This window comes from Zalophus californianus, chromosome 16, assembly GCF_009762305.2.
Source record: "Zalophus californianus isolate mZalCal1 chromosome 16, mZalCal1.pri.v2, whole genome shotgun sequence".
In the NCBI taxonomy this organism is placed as follows: Eukaryota; Metazoa; Chordata; class Mammalia; order Carnivora; family Otariidae; genus Zalophus; species Zalophus californianus.
In genome coordinates, this window is record NC_045610.1 from 32,362,940 (window position 1) to 32,383,451 (window position 20,512).

General features: G+C 41.4%; 1 protein-coding gene across 1 annotated transcript; it reads right to left on the reverse strand.

Moving 5' to 3' along the window:
• Positions 1 to 261: 261 nt before the first annotated feature.
• Positions 262 to 2,544, reverse strand: KIF2B (kinesin family member 2B). Its single transcript, XM_027626265.1, has one exon. The coding sequence runs from the start codon at positions 2,422 to 2,424 to the stop codon at positions 373 to 375; it is 2,052 nt and encodes a 683-aa protein (XP_027482066.1). The 5' UTR covers positions 2,425 to 2,544; the 3' UTR covers positions 262 to 372.
• Positions 2,545 to 20,512: the final 17,968 nt, after the last annotated feature.

The window sequence follows — 20,512 nt, forward strand, 5'->3', positions numbered from 1 at the left end:
GCCTCGGTACTATTGAGACATTCAGCCGGATAGTTATTTCTTGTGGGAGTCTGTCTGGTACATCATACGATGTTTCATAGCACCTCTGACCTTCTACCCAATGGATGCCAGTATAACAGTCCCCCTCAAACTCAGTTTTGACAATGGAAAATGTTTCCAGACATTGTCAAATGTCCCTGGGAGGCAAGTGGTTCCCAGTGGAGTACCAATGTCCTACAAAATGAAAACGAACTACAGAAATAGAGAGGAAGAAGAGGACATTTCTGACAAGCATATTTTAAGATGTTTTAAGCTTTCCAGGAGGATCTTTATATCTAGATAATTTGGACATTTTCTTTTATAAGAGAGGTAAGGGCCACAGCAGTGTATCCATCATTTCAGATCTGACCTCTTGCCATTGGCTCCACCACACTTGCTCTTCTTTTGGAGGTCAGCTCGTAATAATTTCAGTTTCTTTTGAATCTCAGTCAGAACACCTATTTTCCCATCCAAAATGGACAGTAACTGGGCAATGCAAAAATCAACATCACAGTTTACCCCACCAGCTCTCTCATGAAAGTTGTTCCCTGGCCATTGGCTTGATTCTTTCCATGAAGTCCTTGTATCCTTCACTAATGGAGTGGAGAATGTTTCAATGTCTTTAGCCTGTTCTTCCTCCTCAGTCTGTAAACAAGGTGTTTTAACGAATCCATCCCTCTGAAGGGATGTTTTTGAATCTCTAATGTGATTTTCCAACATCCGTGGCACCTCAGGTCCAACCGGATAGAGACAACGATGGTGGGGCCTTAAATCCAGAGTCAATTCTTTCACTCTATTTGCATATCTTAAAGTGTTGAGGGTGTTTTCACAAGAGGCCAACCCTGGAGAAATCGTAGCAATCATGCAAGTGGAGGAATTCTGGCCAATAAAGGAGTCCCGGAGCACCTGCGTCAGTTTGCTGGCTCTGAATGGGGTGTGAGACTTGTTCTGACCCAAAGCCCGGATGCATTCTTTGAGCGCGAGTAGACTTTTATTAATCTCCGCCCCTTCTAGCTGCCTTTTCCGGTTGGCTTTGGCAGTATCTGCTCCCCTTTCGTTCCCAGCTAAGTCAACGAGGGAGAACTTGCCATGCAGTTTCCCTCCTGACTTTAGGATGATCTGGAACACGGCGTGGCTCCTGGAAGAGTGGACATTGACTGATGTCTGTCCGGAAGTCCGACAGCTGCTTCCTAGTTCCACGAGGTTCAGCACATCCTCCACACTACACACCTCCTGCTCCTGCAGTCCGACCACCTGGATTTGATGATTGCCATCCTCAAGGACTTGCAGCTTCTTCTTCCAGTTCAACAAATCATACACCTTGCCCCCGTAAATCTCAAAAAATGTCCCATAGACTTTGAGGTCCAGCTTCTCATAAGCTGTGGTTTTGAGCAGGAGGAAGACATCCTGCGCCACCAGGGCATAAATGCCTTTAGAACAATCTTGGTCCCTTCCCGAAAAGGCTCCGCCCATAGTGTGCGTTTTCCCACTGCCTGTCTGCCCATAGGCAAAGCAGGTGGCCATGCCCTTGCGGAAGATGGACTCCACCAGCGGCTGGGCAGTGAACTGATACACTAACTCATTGGACGCGGTGACATCGAAGGCATGGTCGAAGCAGAAGGTCTGGTTCTCCAGGTAGCGAGTGAGGTCTACCTTTTGCTTGGACTCATGCACCATGACCACGTTGTCCGAGGGGATGGTGATGATGTCCAGATCCTTCATGATGGTCTCTCGCTGGTTGAGAGGACGCTTCCTCACACAGACGCAGATCCGGTGGTCTTCCCGGGGCTCCAGGCTGGACACCTTGCTGCAGTCCAGGTGCCTGCGGTACTCTTCGATCATGCGCATGATCTCGTAGTTGGGGTTTCCCATGTTGACGTTGAGGGCGCGCTGGGCTTGGATCTCCAGCTGCAGTCGCCTGCGCTTCTCTCGCTGCTTTTGCAGTTTCTCAATTTCCCGTAGGCAGGTAGACTTTTTCTGCTTCATCAGGCAAGGATTGCTGGGGACTCTCAGAGCCAGGCTGTCCCCCGAGGGCGTTTCGTTTTTCTGGGGGATAGCCACAATCCACCGCGTGGCGGTGCACTGGTCCCCGATGGCCGAAGAGGGCGCCAGAGACAAGGGCAGCAAGGAGGACGGCGTGGGGTGTTCCGCAGAGGCTAGCGTGGGATTCAGCAGGAATATGGTCTCTAGATCAACCTTCTTGCCCTTTTTGACTCCTTTTTCGACCCACTCTACTGTGACCCAAGAGTTTTCTCTTTTGATCTCTGTGACCACAGCAAGATGGATTCGCCCGTCGCTGCGTTGGATCGCCACACAGATGCCCACTTGGACATCTCCCAAGTGCGGCTTCAAGGGTTTCAAGGATGCGAGGCGAGGGGCAGCAGGGAGGCATAACTGGCTGGCCATGGTGAAGGATGGAGGTGTCAGGGCTCGCTTTCAGGGGCCCTTGGGGTTGGAGTAGCAGGACCGGAGCCCAAGCCAGCCTGAAGCTCCCAGGGCACTGAGGCGCTTGTGGTTTGCACCTGCCTTTGTGAGTCCCATGCTAGGGCTCCACCTAAGCCACTGGCGTCACAAAGGGATGGAGACAAGAGGCAGCGGAGCCTGGGGGCGGGGTGGGGGGCGCTAGGTGAAAGGGGGCGGGGGAGGGGGGGGTCGTCATGTTCCTGATTCTAGGTACAAAGACAGCTGGGATAGAAAAATTGTTCTCTGCCACCGAGTACATAGGGGTCAGAGTTAGGAGTGAGGTATGTGTTCCGTGAACATTTGTGCTTAAGCTTTAGGACTATCCATTCTCCCCTGCAGTTTTGACCTGCAGCGTCAAAGCTAAGTGCTTCAGTTTGAGAACCAATGAATGTTCCTTAAACTTCAGCCCTCCAGTGATCAGCAGAACAAGTGAAGGCATAGCAGTCTGCAAATCACAGGCTTCTAAGGACAGGATCCCAGAGAAACTCCCTCAAACCTGCCGTCCTTCTTCCTGCCCGCACCCCCTCCGAAACTCGCTTGAATTTAACAGTCACATCTTAAAGTTATTCCTGTTGAATGGGAGTTCTCATTACAAAATCAAGTTGTAATGTAGTGGGTTCTTGTGGTAATTTGCTAATATGGCACTTCCTTTGGTACAGCATCTGGGGTTGCAAACACAAAGTGTTTATCACATTCCAGGTGGCTCTGATAGCTATAAAGTGAGTTTTGTTGCATTGCAGACACCACCATTTTTGAGATTATTTCAATAATTACCTTTCTAAATTTAATTACACTACTGGCCTCATTATCCATAATTTGGAGAGAAAGGAAGGACTGTTGGTGGAAAGAGAGAATTCATCTTATACCTACCCCATCCCAAAACGTGTGTGTGTGTGTGTGTGTGTGTGTGTCCTTTAGAAGTTGTTAAGGTGGGCTGGGCGGGATGGTCGGGGGAAATGGAAAGGCAGCTAAGATGATCAGAGGCAACCATATATTTTGGCAAGATTACAGATTTTTTTTCTGTAGGATGATTTACTTGCAAAAAAAACCTGACATCAACTGTTAGATAGGCCAACATGAAGTTTAAGGTGACATTTTCTTTTCTTCCCACATATCACACCGTCTTTTCATAAGTGTGATGGTAATTTCAGTGACAGCCCCAAAGCAGCATGAAGTAGCCTGGTGTCGGTACAACCCTCCTTAGGACCAAGGGGACATTTTGGAAACAAATTCTTGTTCTAAAGGGACTTCTTTTTAATGGAAATTTCCTCTCTTCTGTAAATTTAGTAAAGCTTAGATTTTGAAAAGGTGTGGGAGGGGGGATATTGGATAAGTTGGATAAGTTTGTGGTGCTCATTTCAGGGGGATGTTGAATGCCAGTGGAGGGAGGGGAGAAAGGGCTTTATCCAGCTGTCTTTTTATGATTATTAATTTTTTATTTGCCGAATTCTCAATATTTAAAGTTGTGCTTGAAATCAGTTTTTGTTTTCATCTTGTCAAGGACATTATGGAAATGTCCTTAATCCCTCTATTTTTCATTAAGTTAAATTAACTTTTTTAAAAAAAATTTGCTGCTGTCAAGTTTTTAATATAGATATTCTATTTATCTATACCTTTATCTTTGAAAAAGTGTGGTCTCTCTCAAAATTATGCAAACTCTAGCTCATCTAAGTTAGGCACATTTTTATACAGAAGCCGGTGATTTTTTTTTTTAATAGATGACAAGGTCCAGGGTAGTCGTGTAAAATTCAGAGACTAAAGTATATTTTGCTGTCCCTCATACCCATAAAGGTCTTTTTAGCTATTTCAGGGCCCTACCCCCTCTTTAGTTCTCATCTTTATATATATTTTCTCTTGAATATCTCATGTTTCCATGGTTTCTTATTATTTGTGTGTGTGTGTGTGTGTGTGTGTGTGTGTGTATGAATGTATATGTGGAGAAAGGGAGAGTGAGAGAGTGCACTCTTAGGTATTTTTAATTGTTCTTAGAAGTTCTAACATCTACCCACTGACTTCTCCCTCCTGCTCAGCCCATCCTAATTTGGAGTGAGATAGTCCTTTCCTCACCTCTAGAATTCTTCTGTAACCATGACATCTTTTAATCTCCCAACCAATTATAACCCTACTTCCTTGGCCATCCTCATCTAGTCAGGGACTCAGTCGATTTCTCATACTGCTCCCAGGGTTATTCTGACAGGTAATTCCGTAATACTTAGCTGCTTACAAGCATTTCCATAGCTCTCCATCATCCTAATTGATACAGTACAAATTCCATTCAAGGGCACATGGTACACATTGCCATCTTGCCTGCCTTCTCATCCTCAAGCTTTACCACTGTCCACACTTAGGCTAAAATTGAGCCATACTGAAGAATTTGAGGTCTTTCCATCAAAGTATCACCCTAGTGATTCTGATGCAGGAAATATGAGGTGGGGTCAAGAATTTGCATGTCTAACAAGTTCCCAAGTGATGCTGATGCTACTGGTTCTGGGAACACACGCCTTAAAAATTACTGCTTTAGCCCTTGGGCCACAATAGCCTCTCTGTACCTCCTCCTTTCCTTGACCTCTTTAATAACTTTCTCAGATATCACTACCTCAGGAAATGTTTCTCTGACCTTGTTGACAATACTCAGGCAAAATGGCATTAAATGGACATATCTGTTCCTAAGAAATAGTATCTAGTACTGGTTGGGTTTATTTGATCAGGGGGACTCAAAAGCTTCATTTTCAGGAGCAACTACGAAAAAGAATTCTCACAGGTAAATATAATAATCTGTAGAGCATCATTTGAGTGCTTTTACAATTTTGATAATCTGAAACTACATTTGCAGCATGGTCTTTTTTATCTATTAATGCAAAATTCAGAATTCAGTCACTATCAACATAACCTTCTCCTTTCGTGGAAACAGTCCATCTCAGAAAACACTGTGAATCTTTATTAATGAGATAGATACAGCATTTTTCTTTTTCTTAATTTTTAAAAAATTTTTTCATCATATTATGTTACTCACCATACATTACAGCATTAGTTTTTGGTGTAGTGATCCATGATTCATTGTTTTCGTATAACACCCAGTGCTCCACGCAGAATGTGCCCTCTTTAATATCCATCACCAGGCTAACCCATCCCCCCACCCTCCTCCCCTCTAGAACCCTGAGTTTGTTTCTCAGAGTCCATAGTCTCTTATGCTTCATCTCCCCCTCCGATTCCCCCCTTCATTCTTCCCTTCCTGCTATCTTCTTCTTCTTCTTCTTTTTTTTTTAACATATAATGTATTATTTGTTTCAGAGGTATAGATCTGTGATTCAATAGTCTTACACAGTTCACAGCGCTCACCATAGCACATGCCCTCCCCAATGTCCATCACCCAGCCACCCCATCCCTCCCATCCCCCACCACTCCGGCAACCCTCAGTTTGTTTCCTGAGATTAAGAATTCCTCATATCAGTGAGGTCATATGATACGTGTCTTTCTCTGATTGACTTATTTCGCTCAGCATAATGCCCTCCAGTTCCATCCACATCATTGCAAATGGCAAGATCTCATTCCTTTCGGTGGCTGCATAATATTCCATTGTATACATATACCACTTCTTCTTTATCCATTCATCTGTCGATGGACATCTTGGCTCTTTCCACAGTTTGGCTATTGTGGGCATTGCTGCTATAAACATTGGGGTGTACGTACCCCTTTGGATCCCTACCTTTGTATCTTTGAGGTAAATACCCAGTAGTGCAATTGCTGGGTTGTAGGGTAGCTCTATTTTCAACTGTTCGAGGAACCTCCATACTGTTTTCCAGAGTGGCTGCACCAGCTGGCGTTCCCACCAGCAGGGTAGGAGCGTTCCCCTTTTTCCACATCCCCGCCAACATCTGTCATTTCCTGACTTGTTAATTTTAGCCATTCTGACTGGTGTGAGGTGCTATCTCATTGAGGTTTTGATTTGGATTTCCCTGATGCCGAGCGATGTTGAGCACTTTTTCATGTGTCTGTTGGCCATTTGGATGTCTTCTTTGGAAAAATGTCTGTTCATGTCTTCTGCCCATTTCTTGATTGGATCATTTGTTCTTTGGGTGTTGAGTTTGATAAGTTCTTTATAGATTTTGGATACTAGCCCTTTAGCTGATATGTCACTTGCAAATATCTTCTCCCATTCTGTCGGTTGTCTTTTGGTTTTGTGGACTGTTTCTTTTGTTGTGCAAAAGCTTTTTATCTTGATGAGGTCCCAATAGTTCTTTTTGCTCTTGCTTCCTTTGCCTTTGGCAATGTTTCTAGGAAGAAGTTGCTGCAGCTGAGGTTGAAGAGGTTGCTGCCTGTGTTCTTTAGGATTTTGATGGACTCCTGTCTCACATTTAGGTCTTTTCAACCATTTTGAGTCTATTTTTGTGTGTGGTGTAAGGAAATAATACAGCATTTTTTAAAGTGTGAAGGCCTAGGTACAAGTTATGGTATTATTCTGGGCCAAGACCTACATGGCCCTTGGTAAGATGAGCAGTTTCTCCAGATTAGAAACTGAGGATTGGAGACACTGTATTTTTTGACTGAATATAACCAAGCAATCTATTTCTATGAAATCTTAACCATGTATTGCTTCCTAGGCCAAAGGCATACAACCCTCAAGAAGCTTCCCATTTACACTTTTTGTTCTATGTACCTGTTAGAAGCCTCTCCCTTGTCAAACAACTGATATATCCTCTTTATTTTGAATCCCCCTTTTTAAGAAGCTGAACAAGTATCAGGTATAGACTTGTCAAAAGAGGGTAGTATGGGAGGAAGTAAGCACAGGAAATGAGCTTAGTAATTTTCATTTATTAATTACATACCTGCTTCCAGATTGGGACTGTCAGAGTTACTTTATAGGACAGAATGTTATTTCTAGTTTCATTTTAGATACAAACCTCCCAGGAGAAATGCATCAAATAAGCACCTTTCTAACACTTTTAAGGGACATCTAGCAATTGTTCAGTTTGTTTGATCACCTTGGGGGTCTGTAATTTTCCAGTATATGGATCCAATCTGAGGTTGATTTAGTTCTTCAGAGGAGCTCAGTAAATTTCCCCAAATCTCTTTGAAGAAATGGAATTCATCATTTCCAGCTTAAAATGTGTGTGTGTGTGTGTGTGTGTGTGTTAAGAGTAGACAGGTAACTTACTAGGTGTATGCCTTCAGAAAACAAGGGGGAAATTTACTTTTAGAATGAGAATAGCATTTTACCATTACAGCAGGTACCTCCGTCTTTTGACATTTCAACATTTTCCCCATGTACCGCATTTAACCAGAACTGATAAGTCCACATTTCTCTAGCCCTCTTACTTATTTAATAGGCAGTTGTTTCTATGACAACAATATCAACCAGAGCCATCTTTCCCCAGCTTATTAAACAGTACTGCATACCTAGGGATATTTACATGATTCCTACCTATCTGTTGATTGTGGAAGTCAGTTTGTGATGTTCGCCAAGGTGGTAAAACTAACCACGGTCGGTGGCTCACTTTAAACCCATTTGTTGGTCAGCTTTCATGTTTCAGTTTTACTCAGCATGCTGAGGGAAGAGGCTTGGATTTTGCTCGTAGTGTGTATACCAGTATTATTTGCTTGTAACTCACACTACAAGTACAGAGATCATGCTACCCATGAGCGAAGTAGATGTCTTTGTAGCTATGGCCCTTTCACTTGAAAGCCACATGCTATGTTCCTTGCCCTTAGAAACTTCTTTAGATCATGCAGTTCAGGATATTTAAGTTAATTGTTTGCTATGGAACAAAAAAAAACTATAAGGAAGACATAATATTTTTGTGAGAAATAATTGTAGGAACTTGGATATTTGTCCTATAGAAAGTTTGAGAACAGACCTTTCTATATATACTTAAAAAGAAGAGGAGCATAGTGTGTGCTCTTTGAGATAAGGTGTGTGAACATTCAATTATGGAAGTGGTAAGCCATGAAGACATAGCATCACTTCTCTTGAAAAGCATTTCTTGACATCCACTGCTTCCTCTCCTCTTCCTCAGTCGCAACTAGATGATTTGCCTTCCTCTCTATTCCCACTTTTATTCCAAACTTATTTCTGACATTGCACTTACCGTTTTTGATTAAAAGTATTTGCCTCTTTCTCTCTGGGTAAATAATTAAGACCCTTGAGAGAAGGGAGAATACTTTATTTGTGTTTGTATACATGGTATCTGGAATAGGGACTTACCAAGTTTCCTAAAACTAGAAAAACCAGCACAGTGGATAGATGTTTCAGAGGGGAGACTTCAGGTCAAACTAATGAAGGACCTCATTCAATCAGGTATTCATTCAACAAACCTTAATGGCTAGCTTTTTAAAAATTATTATTATGTTATGTTAATCACCATACATTACATCATTAGTTTTTGATGTAGTGTTCCATGATTCATTGTTTGTGTATAACACCCAGTGCTCCATGCAGTATGTGCCCTCTTTAATACCCATCACCAGGCTAACCCATCCCCCCACCCCCCTCCCCTCTAGAACCCTGAGTTTGTTTCTCAGAGTCCATAGTCTCTCATGGTTCGTCTTCCCCTCCAATTTCCCCCTCTTCATTCTTCCCTTCCTGGTATCTTCTTCTTCTTTATTTTTTTTAAACATATAATGTAATATTTGTTTCAGAGGTACAGATCTGTGATTCAACAGTCCTGCACAATTCACAGCGCTCACCATAGCACATACCCTCCCCAATATCTATCATCCAGCCACCCCATCCCTCCCATCCCCCACCACTCCAGCAACTCTCAGTTTGTTTCCTGAGATTAAGAATTCCTCATATCAGTGAGGCATATGATCCATGTCTTTCTCTGATTGACTTATTTCGCTCAGCATAACACCCTCTAGCTTTTAAAGGTATTCCAGGCTTTGTTAGAAGCATTTTTTTTTCATTTAATTTTTACACATTCCTCACAACACCCCTACAAGGCAGATACTATTGGTAACTTTTGTAGATGGAAATACCTGAGACACAGAGAGATTAAGCAACTTGTTTACTTGCAGTCATGGAACTAGGAAGCAATGGAGTCAGGGTTCCAACCAAGAAGAGACAAAGGCACGTGTCTCTTTAGGGGAGGACCAGAATGCCAAGGAACCAGTCCCAGGAAAAGCAAGGTATGCAAAGTCCTTGCTTCAGGAAAAAGCTGGGTGTGTCTGAAAACTACAAGAAGAGTGATATGGCTGGAATATCATATATTTTTTTTAAGATTTCTTTATTTGAGAGAGAGAGTGTACAAGCAGGGGGAGGGGCAGAAGGAGAGGGAGAGAATCTCAAGCAGACTCCCCACTGAGCATGGAGCCTGATGCGGGGCTCGATCCCAGGACCCTGAGATCATGACCTGAGCGGAAGTCAAGAGTCAGATGCTTCACCAACTGAGCCACCCATGCACCCTAGAATATCATTTTTAAAAGGGGGTTGGAATGACACAGATAACAGGGGAAAGACCGGTAAAGGGCAAAGTATGCAGGGTCTTGAATGCCAGGAAGAAAAGGCTGAGTTTTTAAGCAATGAAATGGAAAGCCACTGAAGAGTTTTTAAAAACAGGGTTGTAACATGATCTGAATTACATTTGTTCACTCTGGCTGAAAAATCCGTTTGTTGAGTTTTGATAATCATGTCTTCATTCATGTATCCATTCATTCATTTACTTAACAACTAGTTGCTAAGTGCTGATTTTAGCACACAGCCTCACCCAACATTTACTATGCAAGAAATATCCCTTATTTACCAAAATAAATATATATTCAGTAAGAGCAAATGGTTATCTCTAGAGGTTTCCCAACAATGGCTGAATCTTAGCAGCTCGTACAATAGGAGATACTTGTACTCAACATATAAACCAATCCATTAGTTATCTCTGTTAAATCAGCCAGTTGCTTAATGGGAGTATTTTTTTCCTGAATCAACTGGTTATTTTGACATCATGTCCTATTCCTTAGAATCTTAGTGCTCTTCTTTTTTATTTCCAGATATGAATATAGAAAGTATTGCAAAATGGCAAACATATGTTACTCTGACAGGCAGATACCAGGCTCCAACAACGATAAGTAGTGCTTATAATATTACCCACAGAAATAATACTGAGACATAGTATAAAGCTAAGGGTTTTCAATCTTGGTATAACTTTCACCTGACACACTTAGCGAAAAGGCAAAAGCAATCGAAAAGCATCGGTAAATCATATGTTTACCTCAAGCTATGTAACAGTTCAATTTAACATTCATTAAATATCTACTATGTACTAGGTGCTATTCTAAAGCACCGTGGAGATAACAAAAGTAAATGGTATGCCTTCATGCTTAGAAATCTTCTTCGATGACATGAGGTCTTGATACCATGCAATTTTATTCATGTCGTTAGACAATAATACCAAAGATTCGGTTTTGCAACAAGCCTTTTGCAGAAACCTAAAAGCTTTCCCCGTAAAACTTCATTGTGTCCCATTTGTTGAAGCAGGGGTATCTTCAAACATTCAAGATACTAAAAAAAAGAAGAAGAAGAAAAGAAAAAGAAATTTCAATAGCCACTGCCACAGGTATATCAAAGGATCATTCTTTTTGTTGTTGTTGTTTTTCACAGAACCATGGGATCATAAAATCTCTGAACAGAAAGAGACCTAGAAGGCATGCAGTCCAATGCTTTCTGGCTTCACAGTATTATAAGAATCACCTGTGGGGCTTTTTAGTGACATAGATTCTTAGGCTCTGGCTGCTAGAGTTTGATTTGCAGGCCTGGGTGGAGCCAGGCAGTCTGTACTGTCACACAATCCCTGATGATTCTCATATATAGCCTGATTTGAGAACACAAATTGAGCCCAACTCCTGGATCTCTTATTTAAATCTGATCTGCACTATCTTTCCAAACAAATTGTCATTTATCATTTACTTTTTGCCTGGATATACAGTAGGATGGGCCCTTGACTCTTAGACAGCTGTAATTACTAGAATGTTATCCATATATCTGCAATATGTATACTATATATATATATATATATATATATATATATATATATATATACACACACACACATGCACCTTGTTATCTGTTAATACATGTCTCCCAAATTGGGACTGTAAGCCCCATTGGGACAGAGTCTAGGGCAGTTTTCTTCACTATCTCTTATCTAGCACTTGACATTTAAAAGCTAGCCATTAATTGCTGGGTTGTAGGGCAGCTCTATTTTCAACTTTTTGAGGAACCTCTATACTGTTTTCCAGAGTGGTTGCACCAGCTTGCATTCCCACCAACAGTATAGGAGGGTTCCCCTTTCTCCGCATCCCCACCAACAACTGTCATTTCCTGACTTGTTAATTTTAGCCATTCTGACTGGTGTGAGGTGGTATCTCATTGAGGTTTTGATTTGGATTTCCCTGATGCTGAGCGATGTTGAGCACTTTTTCATGTGTCTGTTGGCCATTTGGATGTCTTCTTTGGAAAAATGTCTGTTCATGTCTTCTGCCCATTTCTTGATTGGATCATTTGTTCTTTGAGTGTTGAGTTTGATAAGTTCTTTATAGATTTTGGATACTAGCCCTTTATCTGATATGTCGTTTGCAAATATCTTCTCCCATTCTGTCAGTTGTCTTTTGGTTTTGTTGACTGTTGCTTTTGCTGTGCAAAAGTTTTGATCTTGATGAAGTCCCAGTAGTTCATTTTTGCCCTTGCTTCCCTTGCCTTTGGTGATGTTTCTAGGAAGAAGTTGCTGCAGCTGAGGTCGAAGAGGTTGCTGCCTGTGTTCTCCTTTAGGATGTTGATAGACTCCTGTCTCACATTTAGGTCTTTCAACCATTTGGAGTCTATTTTTGTGTGTGGTGTAAGGAAATGGTCCAGTTTCATTCTTCTTCAAGTGGCTGTCCAATTTTCCCAACACCATTTGTTGAAGAGACTGTCTTTTTTCCACTGGACATTCTTTCCTGCCTTGTCGAAGATTAGTTGACCATAGAGTTGAGGGTCCATTTCTGGGCTCTGTGTTCTAGTCCATTGATCTATGTGCCTGTTTTTGTGCCAGTACCATACTGTCTTGACGATGACAGCTTTGTAATAGAGCTTGGAGTCTGGAATTGTGATGCCGCCAGCTTTGCTTTACTTTTTCAAGATTCCTCTGGCTATTCGAGGTCTTTTCTGGTTCCATACAAATTTTAGGATTATTTGCCCCATTTCTTTGAAAAAAGTGGATGGTATTTTGAAAGGGATTGCATTGAATGTGTAGATTGCTCTAGGTAGCATTGACATCTTCACAATATTTGTTCTTCCAATCCATGAGCATGGAACATTTTTCCATTTCTTTGTGTCTTCCTCAATTTCTTTCATGATATTTTATAGTTTTCTGAGTACAGATTCTTTGCCTCTTTGGTTAGATTTATTCCTAGGTATCTTATGGTTTTGAGTGCCATTGTAAATGAGATCAACTCCTTAATTTCTCTTTCTTCTGTCTTGTTGTTGGTATATAGTGATGCCACTGATTTCTGTGCATTGATTTTATATCCTGCCACTTTACTGAATTCCTGTATGAGTTCTAGCAGTTTTCGGGTGGCATCTTTTGGGTTTTCCACATAAAGTATCATATCATCTGCAAAGAGTGAGAGTTTTACTTCTTTGCCAATTTGGATGCCTTTTACCCCAAAGATACAAATGTAGGGATCCTACAGACTCCCACAGTCTGTAGCCAGACTGTGGAAGGAGCCAAGATGTCCATCAACAGATGAATAGATAAAGAAGATGTGATATATATATATATATATATATATATATATATATATATATATACAATGGAATATTATGCAGCCATCAAAAGGAATGAAATCTTGCCATTTGCAATGACGTGGTTGGAACTACATCAAAAACTAATGATGTAATGTATGGTGATTAACATAACATAATAAAAAATACGTTAAAAAAAAGCTAGCATATGTTGCTTATTATTACCATATTGTGAAATTACTGTGTTTACTTGCTTCTTTTATTGTTTATTCTCTGTTTCTCCTATTAGACTGTCACTGAGTGTCGTAGGAAGACCACCAAGCAACAGAGCTTTAATAAAAGAGCTTTAGGCGTGGAGAAAACAAACTTAGATTTGTCAGCTCAGACATTGGTTCTTATTTGATCTCGAGCAAGAAACACCACTTTTCTGAAATTCCATTTCTTCATTTGCAAAAAAAAAGAAATTGACCAATCTCTCAATTCTCTGTCTCTTAAGTAAAAATGGTTCTAATTTGCAGTTAAGCTTCATTCAAAAGGTGATATAATCATTTTCACTTAGTAAAAATTTTATTTTTAATCTGAATAAGAAACTTGTATATAAAATTCAGTTTTCATCCAGATTTTGTACTTTTTTTTAAAATTTTTTTATTGTTATGTTAATCACCATATATTACATCATTAGTTTTTGGTGCAGTGTTCCATGATTCATTGTTTGTTCATAACACCCAGTGCTCCATGCAGAACGTGCCCTCCTCAATACCCATCACCAGGCTAACCCATCCCCCTACCCCCCTCCCCTCTAGAACCCTCAGTTTGTTTTTCAGAGTCCATCATCTCTCATGGTTCGTCTCCCCCTCTGACATACTCCCCTTTTCTTCCTCTCCTGTTATCTTCTTCTTTTTCTTTTTTCTTAAAATATGTTGCATTATTTGTTTCAGAAGTACAGAACTGTGATTCAACAGTCTTGCACAATTCACAGCGCTCACTGTAGCACATACCCTCCCCAATGTCTATCACCCAGCCACCCCATCCCTCCCACCCCCAACCACTCCAGTAACACTCAGTTTCTTTCCTGAGATTAAGAATCCCTCATATCAGTGAGGTCATGCGATACATGTCTTTCTCTGATTGACTTATTTCACTCAGCATAACACCCTCCAGTTCCATCCACGTCGTTGCAAATGGCAAGATCTCATTCCTTTTGATGGCTGCATAATATTCCATTGTGTATATATACCACTTCTTCTTTATCCATTCATCTGTCGATGGGCATCTTGGCTCTTTCCACAGTTTGGCTATGGTGGACATTGCTGCTATAAACATTGGGGTACACGTACCCCTTCGGGTCCCTACATTTGTATCTTTGTGGTAAATACCCAGTAGTGCAATTGCTGGATCGAACGGTAGCTCTAATTTCAACTGTTTGAGGAACCTCCATACTGTTTTCCAGAGGGGTTGCAATGTTTTCATCCAGATTTGACCAAGAATAGGTATATATGACTCTGTGCAATCAATTTATTCTCCTAGCCTTCTTTTTTGTAAGTATAAGTAGCATGATATATGGTCACAACAATTAGAGAAACATAGTACATGATTCATTAAATGTTTCTAGAGAATTCTGATGCCATTTTATTGAAAATTTACCTTCTGGGAAAGAGAATATTTGAAAGTGAAACTTGCTTAGGGTCGCAGAAAGTTGTCCTAGAATATTTCTACATTGTGAATGGGACCTTTGAGATGGGCCTTGTTTCCTACTTCATTAAAACATATTAGCATATAAAAGAGCTGTCTCAAATAGAATGGGAGAAAACATTATCAATCTTTTCAGGTTTTATTTTGAGTTATAATTACTGGTCTCATTAAGTAGATAAATTTTATCAAACCTATAAAAATTAGCCATTATAATGATTTACTAAAAACTAGAAGTACTATATTGTCTATTTGATTCTTTAATGGGGCACTATCAATTTTTATTAATTTTATACATAAGAGAAGTGTTAAAATATTACTGGGAGAAAGCTTGTATTTAATATTGCTGCTACTAATTCTTAATTATGCAGAGATTCTATTAATTCAGATTATAGTTTAGTGTTAACTTCAGTATGCGAGCTCATAACACTATCACAGCTCCATCCATATGTAAGTATTTCTTTATTATTGACCAAGTACTGATACATACCCTATCGTTTATGATCCCCCAGCAAACTTTTGAAGTAAACAAGGGAGTGATGATTTGTCACATTGTACTAATAAGAAAGCTGGAACTCAGAGAAAATCTTTACAAATTGACATTTATAAAAAAGTGACTTGAATTTGAACAAAGGCACACTTTATTAATATATATATCAGAGCACATTAAAAAAAACCTGTAAGAACCATAGTTCTCAAATATGAACACTGGGAACGTTATTCTCTAACTCTTAGACATTCTGTTCTGTTGGTGTGTCAAAGATGGGTAGTAGCTGATGTCATTCGTGTGTACTGAAGACAGTATGTGTGCGACTCTCTTGGCAGAGGAACTATCTGACAGTAAGAATTCAATAAGACATATCTTAATGGAAGATGTTGAGGACTGATAAAAGGTGATCTTGTTGAGGAGGATTTTGAATCTTTCTGCTTTATATGACACACGACTTGTGATTTATCTATGTCTTTAGGTTTTATCTACAGAGTGTCTTTATAGTTTCCTTTTTTCCAGGTTCACTAATGAAAAATGATTTTGTGGTGTTATATGTCCAGAGAGACACATGATTCTTGATATTCCTCATAGTGGAATTACAGAATGTGAGGTTTGAGAGAACTTAATGATTCATATTGTCTTTTACTTTGTCCTGTTTTTAAATACTCTACAGACAAGAAGCCAATCAATTAGACTTTTCTGGGTGGAAGCAGATGGATTTTGAGATCCTGCCTGGTCAGTAGAACTCAGAGCTGTCATTCATTCAATGTGCATTTATTGAGTAGATATTACGTGCCAGGCACACACCAGACATACCGTTAATGTTATATGAACTATTCCTGGAGAAAGGGTTTATATGAAGTACATTAAAATTAATATGTATATATATATTAATTTAAATTCCAGTTAGTTAACATACAGTGTAGTATGTTTCAGTTGTAGAATATACTGATTCAACACTTCCATACATCACCCAGTGCTCATCATGACAAGGGCACTTCTTAATCCCCATCCCCTATTTCCCCCATCTCCCTACCCACCTTCCTTCTGGTAGCCATCAGTTTGTTCTCTAGAGTTAAGAGTTTGTTTCTTGGTTTGCTTCTCTCTCTTTTTTTCCTTTTTCTTGTTTGCTTTGTTTCTTAAATTCCACATATGAGTGAGATCAAATGGTATTTTTCTTCTCTAACTTATTTTGCTTAGCATTATACCCTCTAGCTTCATTCATGTGGTTGCAAATGGCAAGAGTTCGTTGCTTTTTATGGCTCAGTAATATTCAATTTATATTTATACCATATCTTTTTTATCCATTCATCAATTGATGGACGCTTGGGCTGTTTCCATAATTGGGCTACTGTAGATCATGCTGCTGTAGACATAGGGGTGCATGTATCCCTTTGAATTAGTGTTTTTGTATTCTTTGGGTAAATACCTAGTAGTGTGATTGCTAGATTATAAGGTAGTTCTATTTTTAACTTTTTGAGGACCCTCAATACTGTTTTCCAGAGTGGCTGCATCAGTTTGCGTTCCCACCAACAGTGTAAGAGGGTTCCCTTTCACCGTAACCTAACACCTGTTGTGTTTTTGATTTTAGCCAACTTGATAGGTGTGAGGTAATATCTCATTGTAGTTTTGATTTGCATTTCCCTGATGATAAGTGATGTAACATGGAAATTTTTTAAAACTAGGAGTATTTTCTCTTGTGTGGGGAACATTTGTACTATAAAAGGACAATGATTAGATTATTACTTTAGTTTAAAAGATCCCTATGATAAGGACTTTCCTTGGCTGGGAAAATAATGGCAATTGTAATTCATATCTGTATTTGATACAGTGTTGAATGGTGAAAGTAGAACCAGGTTGTACATAATAGTAGCTTCAGAAAGGCAAAAAGAACCAGAAACAGAGTGAGAGAAAAAAAATCTACTGTGGGGGCGCCTGGGTGGCTCAGTCGTTAAATGTCTGCCTTCAGCTCAGGTCATGATCTCAGGGTCCTGGGATTGAGCCTCGCATCGGGCTCCCTGCTCAGTGGGAAGCCTGCTTCTCCCTCTCCCACTCCCCCTGCTTATGTTCCCTCTCTTGCTGTGTCTCTTTCTGTCAAATAAATAAAATCTTAAAGAAAAATCTACTATGTATTGAATGGCTCTAAAGTACTAAGCACTTTGCATCTTACATAGTTTTGACTTTGAAAGTAGTTTCTCCTGCTTTCCCTATCTGGGTTCATCTACCCAGTTTCTCAGGCTCCCAACCTAGCTCTTCTCTTACTTCCTGTTTCCCTCATTTCATCATCTTGAAAACTCCTGGATCGGTCCACAAATTACTGTTACTTCTGTCACTGCCTTAGTTTGAGCCACCATTATCTCTTACATAACTTACTGCAAAAACCTTCTAATTGGTCCCTCTTCCTCCAGATTTGACTCTAATCCAACCAATTCCATGCACTAAGCCATCCGATGCCTTTGCTAAACCACACATCTAAGACACTTCCTCCCCTCCCATTAAGTCCTATCAGCAGGGCCATTCAGGGCACTGGTGCCTCCATCTTTTCCTTTTCAGCCTTCTGCTCTTACCCCTAGTTCACCTTCATGCTCCAGTCCCATGATGTGCTAGTCCCAAATGCACCATGGCATCAGGGTAAACAGCCTGTGCATTAGAGTCAGATAGGCAGAATATCAGCTCGATAAGTATAGGTTGCTGATCTTGAGGTTTAAATGAGATATGCAAATTGCTTAGTATGGTGTGTGACCCATAGAACACTGTCTAAAAAGGCTGGTTGTTATTTTCTTTGACTCAGTGTCCCCTCCACATAGAACTCCATCCCTCCCTCATCTCCCCTATTTCTCTTGGTTACCTTCCTTGTGCACTTTCATAACTTACAAGTCATTTTATATAAGGTTTCCCTTAGCTCTTAGGTTTGCATTAGATCATTCCCTACGTACTTTATTGTTTCTCTCTTTTGAAGCACTACATTTGCCACTTGCATGAATTCGGCACTGCAAAATCAATGCCTTGAGTGCCGTGACCTATCATCTAGGTGCCACTCAAAAATGTTTGTGAATGAACAATGAATAAACACATGCTAGAATTAATAACTAGAGTGATCTCCAAAGGTCTGAGCCCCAAGCACAAACAAAGGGGGTAATTTATACACCTCTACTTCTGCATCCTGGGCACTCTTGGCACGTGTGTAAAGCAGGGCAGGGAGAGGAACCTGGATTGGCACACGTGGGAAGCAGAGCAGAGAGAAAGAACTCCGGGGCAGGGGCTGGGACTCCCTTGCTGGCTCTGTCAGCCATCTCAAGACACAGATTTTTCCTTATCATTCCCCCCTTTGATGGCCTTTAATCACCTAGTTTAGAGGGCATTATTTTCGTTCTCTAAGGGGCGATAGTGAGTAAGGAGCAACTGGAGTCTGATCTTAGCAATTTGAGCAGTGATAAACCTAGTAAGGGCATTAAGAATACAAGGACCAAATGCTGCTGTGAGGAGGAGCATTAGGAGGGGGTTGATGAGGGGGACGAACCAGGGGAACCATTGTGAGAGGGAATCCCACCAAGTCGTCCACTGGAGTGCTTCCCACCGGTGATGTTGAGAGATTTGGTCAAGACCTGTACACTGTCTGCTACAAATGCGGGTCTATTGTCACTATGGATTGTTAATGGCAGGCCGAACTGGGGCACGATCTCCCGCAAGAGGACCTTAGCTACTTCCTGGCTTTGCTCCATCCTGGTTGGGAAGGCTTCGACCCACCCAGAGTATGTGTATATTATTACTAGGAGATATCTGAACCCCTTACTCAGCTGTACATTTGTAAAGTCTACCTCTAGATCTTCGAAGGGGGTTGCTCCCATTCTCTGGACACCTGGCAGGTGCTGTGGTGCAGACCGAGCATTATTTTTAGCACATGTTGTGCATCATGCACTCGTTGCTCGGCATAGTGCTGGCAGCTGACTGATGTAGTAGTGCTTCTTGAGAAGCGCCTCTAATGCAGTTTTTCCCAGATGAGTGAGTTGGTGGTATTCCTTGACTAGATGCCCTCCAGTTGCTGTAGGAACGAAGATGCGCCTGTCTGGCATTATCCATCATCCCTGTTCAGTCAGGGTGGCTCCCTCAGCCATAGTCCATTCTTTCTCCTTTTCAGTTTAATGGGGTGGAGGGACTTCTTCCAGGGGTGTCAGGGCCATGGTGAGGGAAGGGGCTCAGTTCATGTCCTCACTGGCTCGGTCTCGGCTGCCTCATCTGCCAGATGATTTCCCCGCACTATGGGGTTGTCTCCTTTCTGGTGTCCCTTACAGTGCAGGATTGCTACTTTCTTTGGAAGCCAGATGGCTTCGAGGAGTCTCAGTATCTCCTCCTTGTATTTGATAGCTTTTTCTGTGGCAGTTAGGAGGCCCCTTTCTTTGTAGATGGTTCCATGTATATGCACAGTAGCGAAGACATACCGAGAGTCAGTATAGACGTTGACTTGCTTGCCTTCACCGACTAAGGCTTGAGCTGACCATCCAACTGGTAATGCCTTAGCCTCTAGGACTTCAGTGGTTGTTGTCACTGCATAACCCACTTTCTGGGCACCCTCTTGTAGGTAACTGCTGCCATCGCTGAACAGCATGAGCTCTGTATTCTTTATGGCTTGATCCCATACATCTGGATGGCTTGCATAGACTTCATCAGTTACTTTGGAGCAGTCATGGTCTGGTTCCCCCTCTTCCGGGAGAAAGGTTGCTGGGTTTAATGTCCTTACTGTTTCGAGGGTGACCCGCAGGTTTTAGCAGAGGAGCCCTTGGTATTGTGTTAACTGAGAGTTGGAAAGGAAGCAGTGCCCCTGTGTGTTCATGAGGGACACAACAGCATGAGGGACCTTGACATTAAGTTCTTGCCCCAGGGTGAGTTTGTCTGCTTCCTTGATTAGGATTGTGCCTGCCAGTGCCCTGAAGCACGGTGGCCATGCTGCTTCCACGGAGTCAGCTTCTTTGACAGATATGCAACTGGCCGTTGCCAGGGCCCAACCGTCTGGGTGAGTACCCGGAGCGCTATCTTTTCTTTTTCATGCACAAAGAGATTGAAGGGTTTCTCTGTATCTGGTAGGCCCAGGGCTGGAGCCCGTCCCAGGGTAGTCTTTATCTTTGTGAAGGCGGCTTCTGCTT